We start from the raw sequence: 21,320 nt of genomic DNA on the forward strand, positions 1-21,320 counted from the left end.
TGGAGTCCAGGAGGCAACTGTGAGGTCACTGCTTTGACTGGGTATGAGCAAATGTGGGGAGGACTAGTGTGGAGACCTTGGCAAAGGGGGATGGCTCCAGGTCTGGAGTGGAGGGGCAGCGTGGAGGAGTGCAGGAGAAAGGAGCTGGTAGGAGGCAGCAGTCAGACAAGGAGGAGGAAATCACAGACAGGGGCTCTTGCTTGAATCAGCCACCAACTAGCCTTAGGACTTCGCACAGGTCACAGCACCCCTTTGGGATTCAGGTTCCACTTCTGTAAAATGGTGGGGAGAGGCAGCCTCTCCCACTGGAGGGCTTCTGGGCCCTAGTGCCTGGCACCAACAGGTATGCCAGAGAAACTGCCAAGGCAGCAGGGAGTGGTGGGTTCCCAGGAGCCAGCTGGCATCCTGGCAAGCAGAATGGCAATGCTGAGGCAAAGGGTGAACAAGTGCTGCAAGGCTGGCCCATGTGACCAGGACACCAAAGTCATCACAGTAGGGCTCCAGCCAGGCATGCGCAGGGCTGGGCCTTGAACCGCATCCTCTCTTTACATAACTGCCTTCACAACAACTTGTTTTCTCAGTCGGGTGGTGCCAGGCGTCTGATTGAATGGCTTTGGCAATTACTGACTGTCTGAGTCTGGTCTAGGGAGCAGGAAAGAGCATGCAGCAAGGTGGCCTCAAAATCTTCCCAGCCCTCTGGCGCAGTCTCTTGGCGTGAGTCAAGGGTGGAGTGGATCTTCTCAAAGTCCCTCTTGACCCTGCAGTTCTAGGAGCCTCTGCTTAGGGCCCTGACTTGGAAACCACTCTGAGCTGAGGATGGGGGTAGAGAGCAGGGTGCTCCCATTCCCTGAGCTGAGAGTCTTGTGCTTTTCCAGATGCTGCCTCATGTCAGAAACGGGAGAGGCTGTCTGGGCTGATGGACAAACACTCTGCCTGGCCATACACATTTCACCTATTTCCAGCTGTGTGGCCGTGGAAAGTGCCTTAAACTCGCTGTGCCTCAGTTTCTTTGTGCCTGCAGAGAAAACTTGATGGGGCCCACAGTAGTCTTCTCCACTGGGGATGATAATGCTACCTACTTTGCTCTTAGGGATATTAATATTAGTGAACGTTTAACACAGAGCCAGGCACACTTCAGTTTGCCGTTACTAATAGCTATGACCATAAGTACGCTTTGACTGTCAGTACCTACTGAGCACTCAACACCGTACCAGGCTTGGGGGACATGAAGAAAGTGAAAGCATTAGTCGCTCAGTAGTTTCCGACTCTTTGTGACCCCATGGACTGTAGCTCACCAGGCTCCTCTGTCCATGGGGATTCTCCAAGCAAGAATACTGACTGGAGTGGGTTGCCATTCCCTTCTCCAGGGGATCTTCCTGACCCCTGGATTGAAGCCGGGTCTCCTGCATTACAGACAGATTCTTTACCAACTGAGCCACCAGGGAAGCCCCAGGGGACATCAGTTCATTTCAGTTCAGTTGCTCAGTTGTGTCCGAGTCTTTGCAACCCCATGGACTGCCAGGGGACATAGCGCTAACAGAGCCTGGCAAGCTGGGCCCCATCCTCAGAGCTGCTGTCTGGAGGGGAGGCAGACAGGTTAACCTGCATGCTTTAACTATTAGGGTGCATTCTGCTAGGAATGCAGGGGAGTGCTTCAGGAGCTCATGTGAATGGCACCAGCCCCAGAGTTTGGATTCCCAGTCCCCAGCAGCCTCCCTCCTGCTGTCTGGAATGCTCTCCCCTGGCTGAAAGATCCGCACCCCCGCCCCCTCCATGTCGCATGGCTCACTCTCTCCGCTAGTTAGTGCATGCGTGCCAAGTCACTTCAGTTGTGTCTGTCTCTGCAACCCTATGGACTATAGCCCACCAGTCTCCTCTGTCCATGGGATTCTCCAGGCAAGAATACTGGAGTGGGTTGACATGCCCTCCTCCAGGGGATCTTCCTGACCAGGGATTGAACCCATGACTCTTATATCTGCCTGTGTTGGCAGGTGGGTTCTTTACCACTAGTGCCACCTGGGAAGCCCCCGCTAGTCATTACTCTGCTCAAATGTCACCTCCCCCTGCCCAAGGAGCCTTCCTTGATCTTTCTGTCTAAAATAAGCCAGTGCACCTTGCCCCTTCATTATCCTATACCTTTATCCTGCTTTCTTTATAATATACTCTCCACTGCTATACCCTGGATCTGTTTCAAAAAATGTGTTTATTGACCATTTACTTATTATAAAGTGAGATTGATGAGCGCAGAGACTTGGCCTGCCCTTTCCTTCCCAGATGTATCCCCAGTGTGTGGAACAATGCCTGGGCCACAGTGAACCATTCGTAAATGTCTCTGATGAATGAGGGGATCTCTCAGCTTGATCCTGAAGGACAAATAGGAGTTGGCCAAGAAAGGGTCAAGGAGGAAAGAGAAGATCTTTCAGTTGGAGGGAACAGCACGTGCAAAGGCTGGGGAGGAGAGCAGGACACTGTGGCAAGTAATTCAAAATGGCAGGTCTGTTACTTCAGGTCCTCTGAGAAGCAGAGGCCAAGACGGGATTAGGCATGCAAGAGGTTTATTGGGAGAAAATTCCCGTGAAAGATAAAGGGGAAGGAACAGGAGACAGGGTGAGTTTTCAGACCACGATGCAGGCCTGCACCTGTAAAAGGATCTGGGAAAAGAAGGAGGGTTGGAGGGGAGAGTCTCAGACTGCAGCTCAGTTGAGTAAATTTGTAGCTGGTGGCTCAGGGCTAAGAACCCGCTCACCAGTGCAGTAGATTCAGGAGACATGGGTTCGATCCCTGGGTCAGGAAGGTCCCATGGAGAAGGAAATGGTAATTCACTCCAGTATTCTTGCCTGGAGAAGCCCATGGACAGAGGGACCTGGTGGGCTACCGTCCACGGGGTTGCAGAGAATCAGACATGACTGAACACGCACACACTGCACACAGTCACAACAGATCTCTGTGGCACGGTTACACGACTGCCCAACAAGCAGAGAGGGCAGGGGAGGATGGGGGGAGAGGTGAGTCTAGAGAATCAAGCAGGGGCCAGATCCTAGAGGGTCCTCCAGAATCTCTCAGGAGGTTGGGCTTCATCCCGAGGGCAGCAGGAGGCCATAGCGTGGTTTTTCACAGGCAGGAAGTATAGAATGACTAGATTTGCATGTCAGAAGGATCACCTCGGTCACAGAGAAGATGAAAACTACAACCTGTTACTTGTCTAGAGCAGTAGTCCAAGCTGTTGGGCTTTAGGGGATCACAGCATAGTGAGTTTCCCCCCTCCATCCTTGTTCTGAAGTACTTTGAGAAACAGACAGTGGAGGCCAACTAGCAGAGGTCAGACAACACCTTGATTCCTGGTGACGCTGTTAGTGAATGTGCCTTGGTGATATGGGTCAAACAGTTTTCCTAGCACTTGCTGCCCAGTTGTCCTCCAGTGTCAGCCTTAAGACAGCCCACTCAGGCATCCATTTGGGTTTCCTCTACTGCCTCACTGTGGTCCATGGTGTGGAGGGAAGGGAGAAGCTGAACTCCCAGCACTCACTGTAGTCTTTTCACTATGTAGCCTCACCCAGTGGAGAAACAGATATCTGGCACCCAAGGGAGGGGGTAGGACCACGGATTTTAGCCTTAGAAGCATGAGGGTGGGAAATCAGTTTTCCCCATGGTCACAAGTAGTGGCCTGGCCCAGGGTAGTGGTGTTGGCGTTGGAGACAGGAGGACAGAGAGAAGGGTCAGGACTTAGTAGCTGGGTGGACTGTTGGGTGGTGTGTCTGCATGCTGATTCTGGGTGTTCACAGAGAGGTCAAGGGTGCGACCCAGGTTTTTAATGGGTGGGAGAATGGTGGGGCATTGAGTTCCACTTCCAGTTCTCTACCAGCCCATAACTTATCGTGATAATTAATTTCATGTGTCAACTTGACTGTGCTCAGATGGGCTATGGTGTGCCCAGATGTTTGATCAGACATTATTCTGGGTGTGTTTATGAGCGTGTTTTTGGCTGAGACTGACATTTGAACCAGTTGACTGAGTAGGGCAGATTGCCCGACCTAATATGAGTGGGCCTCGCCCAATCAGCTGAAGACCTAAGTAAACAAAAAGCCTGACCTGCCCCTGAGTAAGAGGGAACTCCTGCCTGACTGATTGAGCTGAGACACGGATCTTCTCCTGCCCTTGGACTCTAGCTGAAACATCAGCTCTTCTTTGGTCTCCAGGCTGCTGACTTTGAGACTAGAACTTACACCATCAGCTCTCCTGGGTCTCCAGCTTGTTAACTGCACCTCTTGAGATTTCCCACCCTCCATGACTGTGTGAACCAATTCCTTATGATAAATTTCTTTCTGTGTATACATGTACATCCTATTGGTTCTGTTTCTCTGGAGACATTGACTCAAACAAGTATCTCTGAGAACTGGAAAAAGAGTCCTCTGGGCAGATGCAGTCATTGTCAAGGTGAAGGCCTGTGAGCAGAACATCTGGGTCCATCTCCCACACTCCCTCCTGGCTGGGGGCACACCAAAACCTGCACAGCCACACACAGTCATCTAGACACCATTGACTGAAATAGGGGACAGAGAGGCCAGCGGATGTGATGATTTTTAAACATGTTGCTTTTGAAATGTCTGAAGGTAAAGTGAGATTGAGACTCACATATCATAAAATTAACCCTTCTAAAGTGTATAATTCAGTGACATTGAGTACATTCACAATGTTGTTCTAACAATGATGTGACTGACAAGGACTTAATTTCCAAAATACATAAGCAACTCATAGAACCCAATAACAACCAAAAAACTCAATCAAAAAATGGGCAGAAGATCTAAATAGACATTTCTCCAAAGAAGACATACAGACAGCCATAAAGCACATGAAAAGATGTTCAACATCATTAATGCAAATTAAATGCAAATCAAAATGACAATAGGGTATCACCTCACTCCAGTCAGAGTGGCCATCATTAAAAAGTCCACAAACCATAAATGCTGGAGAGGGTGTGGAGAAAAGTGAACCCTTCTACACTCCTGATGGGAATGTAAATTGAAACAGCCACTGTGGAAAACAATATGGAAGGTCCTTAAAAAAACTAAAAATAGACTTACCACATGATCCAGCAATCCCATTCCTGGGCAAATATCTGGAGAAAATTCTAATTTGAAGAGATACATGTACCCCAATGTTTGTAGCAGCACTGTTCACAATAACCATGGCATGAAAGCAATGTAAGTATTTATCAATAGATGAATGGATAAAGAAGATATAGTATCAATATATAATGGAATATTACTCAGCCATAAAAATGAAATAATGCCCTTTGTAGCAAAACAGATGGACCCATAGATTATCATACTAAGTGAAGTCAGACAAAGACAAACACTATACAAGATCACTTTTATGTGGAATCTAAAATATACCACAAAGGGACTTATTTGCACAACAGAAACAGACTCACAGATATAGAAAATGAACTTAAACGGTTACCAAAGGGGAAAGGAGGGATAAATTAGGAGCTTGAAATTAACAGATATACACTATTATATATAAAATAAACAATAAGAACATACTATATAGCACAGGAACTATATTCAATATCTTGCAATAACAAATAATGAAAAAGAATATAAACCCCCACACACATATACATATGTAAAACTGAATTACTGCTGTACTCCGGAAACTAACATGACACTGTAAATTAACTATACTTCAGTTTAAAAAGATAACATAAAAAAGCCAATGTTGTGCAACCATCACCACTACCTAGTTCCAAACATTTTCATCACCCACAGAAGTAGTCACCTCCTATTCCCCCCTCCCATCAGGTCCTGGCATCCATTAACCAACTTTCTGTTTCTGTGGATTCACCTATCTTGAATATTTCATATATAAGGAATCATACTTATGTGACCTTTTGTGTTTGGTTTCTTTTGCTTAATGTCTGTTTGTTTCTTTTTAAGACTGAGGAGATGATGCAAAGGGGCCAGCTAAGATCGGAGATGTTGATAATACAGGAGAGAAAGAGGACCCAACCAATAGAAAGTGACCCTGAGAAGGTGCTGGAGGGGTGGGATGCAAGGAGCCCAGGGTGAACTGCCTTCTACACTGGTGGGGGGACAACTCTCTCATGGAGGGAAGGGGAAGGGTGTGGGAAAGATGCACACACGATCATAATTGTAGGTTTGGTGGCTGTGAAGGGGATTCCCATCTGATGGTTTCTATCTTCTCTGTGAGGTCAGATGTTGGCCAGCTACTGAGAGGCAGAGGAGAAACTGTAAGGGTTAAAGAGAATAAAGATGATTGAAAAGAGCTGCTATGGAGAAAGGGGGAAAATCTTCCTAGGGAAAAAGAGGGGGTTTTCCAGGCAGTCTTGAGGGACCAGGTGAGGTTGGGGTCAGTGAATTCATAGTGACATTGATCTACAGTGTTATCGAGTTTTATCTGCACATCTCAGCAACCTGGACATGAGTGGTGCTTGAGTGTAACACCTGCATCTATGGCAGCCAGACTGTGAGCAGGAGGACACTAATCTAAGTGTTAAGTCCACACACTGAGGACTGGGGAGCAAAGGTTGACTGTATCCTCCAGCGTATTCGGCACATAGTAATTGGGATGATTCTGTTCATAAGTCAGATCTCATTGCCCCTCTACTTAAAGTCCTTGAATCATTTTCTGCTTCTCCAAGAAAAGTTCCAAGGTTTTACCTTAGTCCATAAAGCCCCACATGATCTGGCTTCCTGCTGCCTCTCTGACTTCATCCTTCCACTAGCTCCCTCCCTCCCTCCATGCCATCCTTTGGCATCCTTGCTGATTTTTTTTATCTTTCCAGCACATTCCAGTCTGAGCCTTTGCCCTGGCTGATCTGCTTTTCCTGGGAAGCTCTTAGCTCAGATGCCTAGCTTGTTCCTTCACTTCCTTTAGCTCTCTTTAGATGTTTCCTCATCAGAGAGATAGTCTCTGGGCACCTTCTTTCTAAATCTACCCACCTTCATCACTCTATTCTCTTTTTCTGCTTTATTGTTCTTTGGAGCGCATGTTGGTACCCCACACTTTATGGACTTGTTTGTTCAATTTTATTCACTCATGCACACACACACGAATGTGAGCTTTCTGAGACCAGGCCCCTGTTCAATTCCCCAGCACTTACAACAGCGCCTGACTCCTGGTAGTTGTTCATTCAATCTTTATTGAATGAATTAAAAGAAAAAGCTAAGGTCCTTGGTGGTTATTATTGAGCCACTGCACTGATCCTGAAGCCACGCATGCCCATACTTCTCATCACACAAGAGAGTTGCCAACTGCCAGGATGCAGGAGAAAGTAGCCAAGACTGAGGCAGAAGGGACAGGGCACTGAGCACCAGGGCAAAGCTTGCCCACTTCACCATGACCTGGCGTGACCAGCCTGCCCCAGCCCCCATAGAGAAACTGAAACTGAGAATGTAGCTCTTCACCTTGGCACCTAACCTCTATGATGACCCTTATGCTTGGTTTAAGTAAAAGAAACACTCCTTCAACCAGGACAAACCATAGTCCCTAGGTACACCAGTTAGAGCTTGGATTCGGTTGCTAACATGGACAAAAGTGACTTACACAAATTAAAGGTTAAAGTTTCCAACTATCACAAGTCTAGGCTAGAGAGAGGTACGCAGGTCGGGGCAGGTACCGCAGCCCTCATGTTCTCAGTGACCCTGGCTCCTCTGTCTTTCTGTTCTCCTGCCCTGAGTGTGTGGCCCTGTCTTCCATGATGGCTGCATGCCCTCCAGCATTTGTCCATGGTCCAGGGAAGAAGGGGGAGAAGGGTAATGGATCAAAGCCACAGGCCAGCAGAGGTTTCCCAGAAACCCCACTCAGTGACTTGAGTTTGCATCTCACTAGACAGAACTATGTCACGTGGTCACCCCAGGTGCACGGGAGTCCATGCACCTGTCACTCCAGACAAAACCAGGGTTCCGTCAAGAGGAAGATCAGAACAGATGGTGTGTGAGCTGGTGATTTTCAAACTTGAGTGTGTCTCAGGGTCGCCTCGAGGGCTTGTTAAAATCCAGACTTTTGTCCTTCCCCTCCTCCCCCACCAGCTCCCCAGTTGATGCTGATGACCAGGGAACGTCCTTTGAGAACTTCCGGCACCTCGGGGCATAGCACTGTGAAATCCACAGAGCGGAGTGAGTTCACAGGGAACACTGACAGGCTTAGCCTCGGAGTGGTAAAGCCGTTCATTTTCCTGGACAACCTCACTGTGACTAGCTTGTCAGCTGGTGTGGCTTTGAGCTCCCTGCACCCTCCCATTTCTAGAAGCCCCCCTGCCTTCCTCTTCAACCCACACAAGAAAATGCCTTCAGAGCCTTCTGGCCAAGCCTGAATGTGTTTGCAAAGACTTTCAGGTGAAAAGCCTCTGAATCCAGCTCCCGGGTGCCTGGAGGGCCAGGACTGGGCTGCTCCCTGCAGACCTTCCCAAAGGCTCCAAGGGGCCCTTTGGATGGGGGTGGAGTGGAGGGGTGGGGGTTGGGGGGATGGGTGAGGGGGCAGTTCTTCTGGAGAAGGGCTATGTTCCCTATCACTCACAGCTACAGAATTCATTGCTTCCTTTCATTGCCAGCTTCTAGTGATACATGACACATGAATACCTAAAGGTCCTGCAGCTAGAAAAGCCTCCCACGCGGACGTGCCCATCTGTGCTTTTGAGGATGAGGATATTTTAAAAATTGAGATAAAATTCATATATCACAGTTCACCCTTTTAAAATATACTGTCTAATAGCTTTTAATATATATAGAGAGATCTGTAACCATCACCACTAATTCACAGAACATTTTCATCACCCCATAAAGAAATCCCATTTATCCCCCAGCCTCTGGCAATTGACTTTCTGTCTCCATGGACCTGCCTGTTCTGGACATATCTTTTCAATGAAATCATATGATATGTAGTCTTTTGTGCCTGGCTTCTTTCACTTAGCATAATGTTCCAAAGTTTATCCATGTTGTAGCATGTATTGGAACATTTTATGGCCAAATAATGACCCATTGTATGGATATATATGACATTTAATTTATCCATTCATCAGGTGATGGATATTTCAGTTGCTTCTGCTTCTTGGCTATTATGACTAATTCTGCTATGAACATACCTATGATTGGAATTGCTGAGTCTCATGGTAACCCTATGTTTAACTTATTGAGAAACTGCCCAGCTGTTTGCCAAAATTACGGCACTATTTTATATTCGCTTAGCAATATAGGAGCGGAGAAGGCAATGGCAACCCACTCCAGTACTCTTGCCTGAAGAATCCCAGGGACAGTGGAGCCTGATGGGCTGCCGTCTATGGGGTCGCACAGAGTCGGACACGACTGAAGTGACTTAGCAGCAGCAGCAGCAGCAGGTCTGAAACCAAGGCCAGATTAAAGTCTCCATTTTACACAGAAAAACCTCAGCCCACAAATCAACAGGTCTGTGAACCAGCCCCTTGAGTTGGAATACAAGAACCCTATTCATGATTTTATCACCACCAAGTGATGATATCCCACTTAGGGGACATGGACTCACTTGCTTCCTCTTTGCCACGGAAACGGTCATCCTTTTAAGTGGCAATGTTCCTTCGTTAACATGTTACTTTCAGATAAAAAAGCTCCTGTTTCCTGCAGCGATCAGGGGCACATCCCTTTGATTACTTTGTCTTGTGTGCTTCCTGTCACATCAGGGTTGAATAAACACCCAGAAAGCCAGACTGGGAGAAGAGGCTGTCTGTGTCACAGCCCATGTACGGCCCCCTCTGGAGGCCGGGCTCCCTTGTCTCCAGCCGGCTCTCCTGCTTAACCAGGCTTCTCTATGAAAGGTTAATAGAGCACACACAGCCCTGGGCAGCATTTGGAGACTAAAGAGAAATACATATAGTGATAGAAATAAAACCTGGCAATAATTGTATAGATCTGTGTTGCCTACATTTTAAAAAACTATGTCTTCTTTAGATCAACACAAAAACCTCAAGGCCACTCCCCACCTAAGATTCTGATACATTGAGGAGAACCAGTCATCTGTGTTTCCACTTTGCAAGAATATTTTATTGAATTTCATTTTCTATTCTTTTGAAGATAAATTTTCCAAATATGAAATTATATTATGTGTTCCCCTGGTAGTGCAGCGGTCAACAATCTGCCTGCCAATGCAGGGGACACAGGTTTGATCCCTGGTCCAGGAAGATCCCACATGCCATGGGGTAAATGAGCCCATGTACTGCAACTACTGAGCTCACGCTGCAACTACTGAAGCATGTATGCCCAGAGTCTGCGCTCTACAACAAGATAAGCCACCGCAAAGAAAAGGCTGCGCACTGCCACTAGAAAGTAACCCCTGCTCACCACACCAAGAGAAAGCCCTTGCAAAGCAGTGAAAAAAAAAAAAAGATTAAAAAATTATGCTGTAAACTTGAATATTCCTTTTAAAAATGCCCATGTTTTTGCATGCATTTGAAGTATTCCCCGCTAAGGACAAAAACCCTGAGAATCTGGGCACTCCAGCAGAGACTTTGACAAATAGGTGATTTGGCATATTGATTCAGAGAGAAAAGCTGGAGCCCAACAAACATTAAGTTTGAATCCAGGTGCTGCCGTTCAATAAGTGTGTGGCCTCAGATTTTTTTTTTTCCATTTCTAAAGTAGGAACATCAAGTACAGTACTACCTATTCCACAGGGGTCACAGGGGAGCCAGATCAGATCATGCACACGGAACACTGGTACCAGACGCGTAAGGGGCGCGTAGGCAGTGGAAGCCACACCAAAACTTATTGCCCAGCATAGAATCCAGCCAGTGACCCCGTGGAACTGAGAGTTTTTACAGAGTATTATTTTCACATCTTAATTTCTTTGGGTTTCTCTGCTTCCTCTTTTAAAAAGGGCCTCACACTCACTTGTTTTTCTAGAAGAGGATGACCATAGACCAAAAAAAGAGATTAAGAGGTTTCACATGAATTCTTCGCAGAAACAGAGCCAAGCCCATGAAACGCTATTTCCACCGAGTCTCAGAACACTGGAACGGTAGATTGGCAGGAATGGAAGGGACCGCAGAGAATCAGTCACTCTCACCTGACTCACGAAGACACTGAGACCCAGAGAGGTGAAGGTCCCAGAGCTGGCAGTACAGCCTGTGCGAACAGCGCCTCCTAGAGTTGTGCAGTGCACAGCCATCACTGGTGCAGCCACATGGCCCTCATATCCTCCTGCGCACAGTGATGGAGTGAGGTGGCCCATTCAGAGGGTATCTCAGCACTTCTGGGGATGCTGGCACATTGACTCCCACACTTTCCCCACTCCCTGGAATAAGGAAGCCCAAGAAGCTGTGGTATAGACACAGAGGGAGAGTCTGCCTGAGCAGAGAGGTCATCTGCAGGCCAGAGGTGGAAGAAGAGATACAGAAGATAGATGGCTTTGTTCAGGCCCCATACCGTAGCCCTCCGTGGACATAGACCTACACCCATAGCCTGCTTTCTGCTCAATTGTTGGAGCCAGTTAGCGTTAGTTGTTCTGTTACTTGCTCCTTCTGCTGCTGCTGTTTAGTCACTAAGTCATGTCTGACTCTTTATGACCCCTTGGACGATAGCCCCCAGGTTCCGCTGTCCATGAGATTTCCCAGGCAAGAATACTAGAGTGGGTAGCCGTCACCTTCTCCACGGGATCTTCCTGACCCAGGGATCGAACTGGCGTCTCCTGCATTGGCAGGCAGATTTTTTACCACTGGGCCACCAGGGAAGCCCTTCCGTCACTTGCTGCCTTATTATAATGAACAGAGGGGCTCAAAGTGCTATGAAGATCCAGGGAGGAAGATTTCAGATCATAAAAGCCTTCCTGGACCAGGTTACATCAGAGAAAGATCTGAAAGGAAGATGGGTTGTAGACATGATGGGAAGGGAGAGACAATTCAGGCAAGAAAAAGATCTTGAACAGATGCCCGAGACAGGCAAGCCTGTGGTAGGAGTGTTGAGGGAAACAGGCTGGAACAGTGGGTACCTGAGGGAGTAATGGGAATTAGATTGAAGATGTAGTCTCCAACCAGTCTGTGAAGTTTGCTCTTTTGTGTGCAGTTAACAAGGAGTAGAAAAATCAAAGCTGGGTTTCAGAATGAATTCAGTGAAGGAGAGAGATGAGAATGAAAAGAGAGAACTGCTTGGGAGGCTTTTTGTAACCGTCTAAGCAAGACGGTCCATGGCTTCTAGGGGGCCCGTGGTCCTGATTTGCCCAGAACCAAAGGATTTCCCAGGATGTTGGACTTGCAGTGCTAACAATGGGACAGAGTCAGGGAAACTGGGATGGTTGATCACCTGAAACTGTAAAGGAAAAGACTGATAGATTTCACTGAGTAAAAATAACATATGACCTAAAAGCTAGGAAATAGTCTAGATACATCAAATTTTCAATGTTTCTCTATGGAAAAAAAATTAAATGAGACTTCTTGACTGCTACCATCCAGCTTCCCTGTGCCCTGGATATCTTCATCACCAGGTGATGAATTCCTGAATTTCCGCATCCTACTTTACTCAAAACCATTCATATCTTCAGCACTCTCTTGCTCTTTCAGAGTGCTCCAATCTCTTCATCGCTGCTCTTTCTCCCTTCTGTCTTCACCTCCTTCTTTATCTAGCAACCACTCCAACCAACTCAGTCCATGTCATACTTCTGGTTCTCGGCCCTTGGCAAAACTTTGGACTCTGAATCAGTTCCAGCATCTATCCCCCTTCTACGTAAAGGCTGTAGACAGACCTTGGATAAATGCTCAATGCCACCCATCAGTGCGTCTTTCTGTTCTTCTCTCCCACTTCCTCATGTGACTCTTCAAGGGCTGCTCTACTATAGATATAGCTGCATGACCCTGGGCCAGTTGTGAGGATTCTGTATTAACATGCAGAAAATGCTTAGCACAGTGCTTGGCATGTGGTAGGGACCCCCATGAGTGTTAGCTTTTACTCACACAAGGCGTTTGACTTCACCCTTAGGAGGATTGACTCATTGTCTCAAGTAGTCTAGGTCACAGCACTGTGGTGTTCAACAAATCAGTCACAGGACATGAAATCACTGTGCAAAATTTACTTTTGCAAAGACTTAAACAGACCTTTTGTCAAGTAAGGTAGAAATAAGCTCGTGAGAGGCTGCTCAACATCAGTAGTCATTAGAGAAATGCAAATTAAAACTGCGATGGTCTCCACTACACACATATTAGAATGTCTATAAGTTTAAAAACCGATCTTACCAGAATGGGCAAGAATGTGGAGGAATTAGATCTCTTATACACTACTGGTGGGAATGTAAAATGTTTAGAAAAACATTTTCTATTTTCTTAAAATGTTAAACATACATCTACCATAAGACCTAGCCACTCCCTCCTAGGTATTTAGACAAGAAAAAAGGAAGCATGTGCCCATCCAAAGATGTGTACACACATGACTAGAGCAGCTTTAACTGTAATAACCCAAAGCTGGAAACAACCCAAATGATCCTCAAAAGGGACATGGATGCACAAAAAACTTGAGTATATCCATGCTAAGAATCTAATCTTCAGCGATAAAAAAGAATAGACTACTGATACAACAATATGGATAATTCACAAAATTATTATGCTGAGTGAAAGAAGCTAGAAGAGTACATACTGCACAATTCCATTTGTCCAAAATTATAGAAAATGCAAACTAACCTATAATGACAGAAAACAAGTCAATGGTATGGAGGGAGGTGAAGAGGGACAGGAGTAAGTAATTACAACTGGACTTGAGAAAACTTTTGAGGGTGATGAATGCATTATCCTGATTGTGGTGGTGGTTTCATGCATCTATATATCTGTCAAAACTTGTCAAATTGCACACTTTAAAGATATGTACTTTGTGTGAGAATTATACCTTAACAAAGCATTAAAAACTCACTTTTGCAGATGAAGAGTCTCAGCTTTTAGGAATACCAGTTGCACAAAGGAAACCTGGCTGCTTTGGATGTAAAATGAGTGCCACCTTGTTGCTTAAACACTCCAAACAAGTGAAATAAAGAGATCGGACAAAAATCAATAAGAATGTAGAATTACTGTTTGGAAAATATTTCTTATAGTTCTGATCTTATAATTGCATCCAGAATAAACCCCTAAGATACATATTTTGCAATGCTAAAATATTTGCCCTTTGATCAGGCTTGAATGGATTATTTTATTTCTAAACGATAATTATACATTAGTCTAACAATGTGAGTGCGTGCTCAGTTGTGTCCAACTCTTTGTGATCCCGTGGACTGTAGCCTGCCAGGTTCCTCTGTCCATGGAATTTTCCAGGCAAGAATACTGGATTGCCATTTCCTCCTCCAGGGGATCTTCCTGACCCAGGGATCAAACCTGCATCTCTTGTATCTCCTGCATTGGCAGGCAGATTCTTTACCACTGAGCCATCTGGGAAGCCACAGTTTGACAATAAACCTGAGATTAAGAGAAATATAAAATTCTCTGGTGCCTCAGACGGTAAAGAATCAGCCTGCAATGCAGGAGACCTGGGGTTCAGTCCCTGGTTTGGAAAGATCCCCTGGAGAAGGGAATGGCAACCTACTCCAATATTCTTGCCTGGAGAATTCCATGGACAGGGAAGCCTGGTGGGCTACAGTCCTTGGGGGTCTCAGAGTTGGACATGACTGAGCAACTAACACTTTTATTTCACTTCAAGAGAAATACATTTCAGAAAGAAAAAAAAAAACGAAACAAATGTTCACAGTAGCAATGAGTATCAGTTTAGTAAAATGAAGATAAGGATAGTCTGTGACTCCTTGAATGGAAGCCATTTTCCTGTGGTTTCCTCCCGCACTTGAATCTTTGCCTGTAAGGCAAACTCCTCCTCTGATTTAATTCAGCCTTTCACAAAAAGCAGCAGCTGCTAAGGAGCTCTTGGCCTCGTGAGACAAATTGTAAGTAGATGGCTGCTAAGAGGTTGTTTTTCCCCAATGGGGAAAGTGTGCCAAATCTGGTTAGGAAAGGGCGGTCAGGAGAGGAGCGAGCGATCACCACAGAGCAAGACAACCATAAGGGAAATGTGCCCAGGCCTGAATGTCCTCAGAAGCCCCGGGGAACTGATACAAATGTTTCCCATAGAAGGACAGTGAGGGGCCGAGAGCACAGTCACCGGCCCGCCCTGTGGTGTGGGTGAGCTGCACGGCCCTTCCCGGCCTTGGTTTCCTTGCCCATCAAATGGGGATGCTGGCATCTACCTCACAGGGTTGACGAGATGCTCAAAATTGCCGAGAACTCTGAAAGTGCTTTTAAAGAAATATGTATGTGTCTGGCTGCGCAGGGTCTTAGCTGTGGCATGTGAGATCTTTAGCTGTGGCATGTGGGATCTAGGTCCCTGAACAGGCATTGAACCTGGGCCCCCATATTAGGAGTGCAGAGTCTTAGCCAGTGGACCACTAGGGAAGTCCTTGGAAGTGTTTTTTTAAAAACATTTTACAAATTAGCACCATTTGTGTACCTATCAGAAACCAGAGGGAACTTGGAGAAATTAAGTCGATATCAAGTTCTGTATACTTTTTAAACAATATCCCACCAACCAAGAAGGCTGAGCCTTCATTTTCTGCCTGTAGCATTATGTAAAGAAACAGATATTTGTTTTGTTTCACCAATCATACATACTGCTGCCCCTCTCGAGATCTCAATCCATTTCCCTGGCTCTAGCCCTCTGATGTGTTTGAGTAGATTCTAATCTAACTGAGCCTGGACTCAAGGACTGAATTGTGGTTGGTGCTAAGGTTTGTCTAGAAACTGGCAGCCCCACTTGAGTGCTTACCCCTTGTCTCATTTCCTCCCCAGAGCCCATGTGTCAGCCCCCACCTCTAGTCTCAGCCAGTTGCAGCCTTTAGGCCATCCTGCCCCATCTCTTAGTCATGCCTGACTCTTGTGACCCCATGGACTATAACCTGCCTGGTTCCTCTGTCCATGGGATTTTCCAGGCAAGAATACAGGATTGGTTGCCATTTCCTTCTCCAGGGGATCTTCCTGACCCAGGGACTGAACATGGGTCTCCTGCATTGCAGGTGGATGCTTAACCTACTAAGCCATCCCATCTCTAGCATCTGTCTATACATACCAGCATCCTGTATTTTAAGTTAGCAAGCAAATTCCTACCCAGTCTCGTTTCTGAGTCTCAGTCATCATAAATCATCCAGGAGCTCCAGGCTCTTAGGATGGGCACTTTGCAACACTTTGATTTCCAGACACTGTTCATTTCTCTGTCCTAGGCACCAGGGTGGAGTGAGTCTGACCCAGTGCCCAGGCTGTTGTCCTCTGTGAGCAGACGTGCCTGGTGAACTGATGTGAAGGTTGAGGACCTCTGGATAAAGCAGGTTTCTCAATCTCAGCACTGTTGATATTTGAGTTCAGATAAATCTTTGTGTGTGGGGGGCAGGGTGGAGCCGTTAGCATTGCAGGATGTTTAGTAGCATCCCTGGCCTCTACCCACTAGATGCTCCCCTCCCCCGGGTTGTGACAACCTTCAGACATTGCTCGAATTGTCTCCGATTAGGAATCGCAGGGTAAAGCTCCCCTGACCTCCTCCTGGAGCCCCTGTGACTCTGGGTTGCAGCCCTCTGCTGCCCCATGAACACCTTCCACTTCCATTCAGTGAGCACAGCCCCAGAGACTGATTGGCTGGGTTTCCAGTCTAAGAGACATTGTTGAATTTCTGGCCACCCAGCCTCTGAACTCCCTTCCTGGGTTTGGGAAATCCCACCCAACATGAGGCAGAGGCAAAGACCACTGGGAGGAATGCAAAGACCACCACTGAGGTCATGGCCTCCTCCAGCTTCTCTCACAGTGAGGACGGTGGTTGAGGCTCAAGCCTGTCCAGGTCCTTGGAGGATGGGAATGCCTTTTGTTTTAACAGTCCCTATTAAAACACTTCTAGAACATCGGCAGCTCCCAGCTTACAAACATGGCTTGTAAGGGAGCCTCCAGAGCATAGGCTGCCATGGAAACTTCTGGAGGAGGCATGCAGGTTAGTCTAGTGTGGTTTCGAGGACCTGTGGATCCAGGAAATTCCTCTCCTAGAAAAGAAGGAATAACTAACAAGGCATTTAAGCTTGCACACTTGATTGGAGCACAGAAGCTAGAACCAGACTGTGTGTGGGTGGGCTCAGTCCCTTCAGTTGTGTCTGACTCTTTACGACCCTACAGACTGTGGTCCGCCAGGCTTCTCTGTCCACGAGATTCTCCAGGCAAGAATACTGGAGTGGGTTTCCACACCCTCCTCCAGGGGAATCTTCCCTAACCAGGGATCGAACCCACGTCTGTTGCACCTCCTGCATTGCAGGCAGATTCTTTACCGCTGAGCCACTGGGAAAGCCCCAGAACCAGACTATCTGGTTCAAATTCTGGCTCTGCTGTTTGACGTTTCTGGGCCTCAATTTCCCCAGCTGTTTACACGGGGATTGTAAGATGTTTCAGGGCTGTTATCTAGATTAAATATTTGTTAATACTTGCAAAGCACTTACAACAGTGCCTGGCACGTAGTGAGCGCTGCGTATTGCTATAAATGCAGTGTTATGCAACCCACTCTGGGATTCTTGTCTGGAGAATCCCATGGACAGAGGAGCCTGGTGGGTTACAGTCCACAGGATTGCAAAGAGTCAGACTGACTGAAGTGACTTAGCAGGCAGGCAGGCAGTGTTATCTATGATAACAACATACACAATAAATAAAGGAAGTAAATTAAATATTCCACGTTTGGAAAACAAATAAATTCTAGAACATTTATAGCATTTTATGCAGGCACTGAAATAGTATTTTAAAAGAGTATTTCAAGACATGGTGATGATGAAAATAAGCCTCCCCGCCATAATGAAAAGAACTTTATGTCAGATGTTAGAAAAGTTAAATACTTTGAATGAATATCATGATCTCCACTCCTTCCTTTTCTTAACAGACTTTACTTTAGAGCAGTTTTAGGTTTATAGCAAAATTGAGCAGAAAACACAGAGTTCCCATATGCTCCCTGCCCCCACTCGCACGAGCGTGCCTCCTTCCCTATCAACATTCCAACAGAGCGATGCATTTGTTACACACTGACATCACTATCACCCAGAATCCATAGTTGACATTACAATTCAGTCTTGGTGCTGTACATCCAAAGGCTTTTGACAAATGTGTGACAACATGTATCCACCATTATAGGATCACACACAGCAGAGTAGTTTTGCTGCCCTAAAAATTCTCTCTGCTCCTCCTATTCACCTCACTTCCCCCTGACGCCTCGCAACCACTTTTACTTTTTTAAGAATGTCATATAGTTGTAGTCTTACACTCTGTAGCACTTTCCAATTGGCTTCTTTTAATTAATAATATGCATTTAAGATTCCTTCATGTCTTCTCATGGCTTGCTAGTACAATTCTTTTTAGAGCTGAGTAATATTCCACTGACTGGATGTACCACAATTTTTTTTTAACCTTTCACCTACTGAAGGACACCTTGGTTGCTTCCAACTGGGCAATTATGAATAAAGGTGCACTTTTTGTGTAAATCTTATTATCAGCTAATTTGGGTAAATATCAAGGAACACAATTGCTGGATCATGTGGTAAGAGTATGTTTAGTTTTGCAAGAAACCTCCGAGCTGTCTTTCAGAGTGGCTGTATTGCTTTGCATTCCCATCAGCATGAATGAGAATTCTTGTTGCTCTACATCCTCCCCAACATTTAGTGTTGTCAATGCTTTGGACTCTAAGAGATGTGTAGTAGTATCTTGGCTTAATTTGCTTATTTAATTATGACCCCTCCTAAAAATTAAATTTATAAGGACTTCCCCAGCAGTCCAGGGGTTAAGATTTTACCTTCCGATGCAGGGGGCATGAGTTTGATCCCTGGCAGGGAAACTAAGGTTCCATATGCCGTGGGGTATGGTCACATTTTTTTTTAAGTTAAATTTAACCTTGTGTCTCTTAACTCTTTAGATGTTTGCTTTACCTTCTTTGGGGCTCCCTGGTGGCTCAGATGGTAAAGAATCTGCTTGCAATGTGGGAGACCCAGGTTCAATCCCTGGGTTAGGAAGATCCCCTGGAGAAGGGAATGGCTACTCATACCAGTATTCTTGCCTGGAGAATTCCATGGACAGAGGAGCTTGGAGGGCTACGGTCCATGGGGTCACGAAGAGTCAGACATAACTGAGCGACTAATACTTTCACTTTACCTTGTTTACTGAGATTCTCCTAGTTTCATTTAGAATTACTCCACCTAATTTCAAAATATCTATTGACACTTGTCTTTAAAACGTCAAATAAAAGTTTGTTTACTTATAAGTACAAGACTTCCCAGCGCTTTCCTGGTGGTTCAGTGGTAAATAATCGGCCAGCAATGTGGGAGACCTAGGTTTGGTCCCTGGGTTGAGAAGATTCCCTGGAGGAGGAAATGGGAGCCCACTCCAGTATTCTTTCCTGGAGAATCCCACAGGCAGAGGAGCCTGGCAGGCTACAGTCCACAGGGTCCCAAAGAGGCAGACACGACTGAAGTAACTAAACACACACGCACACACAAGACTTCCGTCCTGTGTGAATCTCAACATGATTTCTGGAAGTGGGTATGAGGGCTGGGGGTGTCTGTTTAGAGCCTTGGGGGCCCCTTTTATATAAATGAGCATTTACAAAATGCTGGGTTAAAAACTGAGAAAAAGTAGTTAGCCCTTTTAGGTTGCTGACTCCTCCCTTCACTATTGCCTGCAGAATTTTATTAAACTGCTAAAGTCACATTTCAAAATAACTCAAAATTATTATAATATATTATATTATTATCCTGCCTCGCCTCAGTATATTTAGTTTTCAGAACTGGAGTGTGGAGATAAACACAAGGCTGATCCCAGTGGCCCAGGGATCTGGGTTTCTTTTCAGAACCTCCTGCTCTCTCGGCCGTACCAGAGAGCTGAGCTACCAGAACTATCAGATGGTTTAGCTACAACAAGAGTTAAATTGTGCGCTAGGTTGGAAGAATTGACCTGGTTTAAATATTGGCAGGAAGGGTGGCGGGGGTTCAGCTAAGGTTGTCTACCCTTTGTTAACCACTGACCTAGCAAACGAACGGTGCTGGGCTGTGAACGTCCTGAGAACACCAGCTAGGGTTCTGCTCCCCACTTGCCCAGAGCAGGGATCATCGTATTTGTTAGCTGATTGAAGGAAAGTTAAGATAAGTCACAGGTGTCTTGGCCATGTCCCTTCACCATTATCTCTATAGCTGTTAAATAAATAACCCAGTGAAAGGGCTGAGCCTGAGACCTGGGGGCTCTGAGACAAAGACAAGGCTGAGCCTGCAGGCCCAGGGGTCTGGGTTTCTTTCCAGAAGGTCATGAGTCTCTGGCAGTGGTTCAGGAAAGCTGCCACGTTTTGTAACTGGGCATTACAAAGAAGTCACAGAGGCTGCAACCATTTGAAAGGCTTGGAGAACAAAACCAAAAACGGGCCCCTGTTAGCCAACATTTCCCAGCAAGGTTCAGCTGTTTGTTGGTGCTGAACTGGAAAGCGTGGAGAGGGCCCCAGCTGCCTTGGGCAGGATGGGGTTGGGGGAGGTTGTTGACAAAATACATGTAGTAACCATTCAGGGAAGCCCCCCAAGAGAAGGATTTAATTTTCCTTAGGTCTGAGGTCAATGGCCTCTACAGTAAGTAAGGGACAGGATTTAAACAGTAAAATTGAGAGAGGACGAGGTGGGGAGTGGAGCTGCGGCCCACCGGGCCACGAGGGTAGGAGCGGGAGGGCGGGGGTGGGGGGGGGCGGTGAGAGTGTGAAGGAGAAGGGGGCTTGTGGCAAGTGGTGGGGAGAAGAACTGGACTCACGTAAGGGCTGTGTTGGAGAGGCGAGAGGAAGAGACCTGGGAAATTAAGTTTCCTGCAGCTGCTGAGCAGGGATTCTGGAAAGCAGTGTGTACCTGAGCCCCCAGCATGGCGGGCCTAAAGCGGAGGGCAAGCCAGGTGTGGCCCGAAGAGCACGGTGAGCAGGAGCACAGGCTGTACAGCCTGCACCGCATGTTTGACAGCGTGGGCACCCACCTGACACACAGAGACGTGCGCGTTCTTTCCTTTCTCTTTGTTGACGTCATTGATGACCACGAGCGTGGCCTCATCCGAAATGGATGTGACTTCCTACTGGCGCTGGAGCGCCGGGGCCGCTGTGATGAGAGTAACTTCCGCCAGGTGCTGCAGCCGCTGCGCATCATCACTCGCCATGACCGGCTGCCCTACGTCACTCTCAAGCGGAGACGGGCTGTGTGCCCTGATCTTGTAGACAAACACCTGGAGGAGACATCAGTTCGCTATGTGACACCCAGAGCCCTCAGCGACCCAGAGCCGAGGCCTCCCCACC

At 46.6% G+C, this 21,320-nt stretch overlaps 1 protein-coding gene across 1 annotated transcript in view; it reads left to right on the forward strand.

The window, feature by feature from the left end:
* Positions 1–20,899: 20,899 nt before the first annotated feature.
* The window catches only part of LOC138074606 (death effector domain-containing protein-like), a 32,821-nt gene continuing 32,400 nt past the window's right edge, over positions 20,900–21,320 (forward strand). Inside the window, 1 exon segment of the mRNA XM_068966786.1 lies at positions 20,900–21,320. Coding sequence (XP_068822887.1) covers positions 20,900–21,320 — 421 coding nt within the window.

Source organism: Capricornis sumatraensis, chromosome 1, assembly GCF_032405125.1.
Source record: "Capricornis sumatraensis isolate serow.1 chromosome 1, serow.2, whole genome shotgun sequence".
Classification (NCBI taxonomy): Eukaryota; Metazoa; Chordata; class Mammalia; order Artiodactyla; family Bovidae; genus Capricornis; species Capricornis sumatraensis.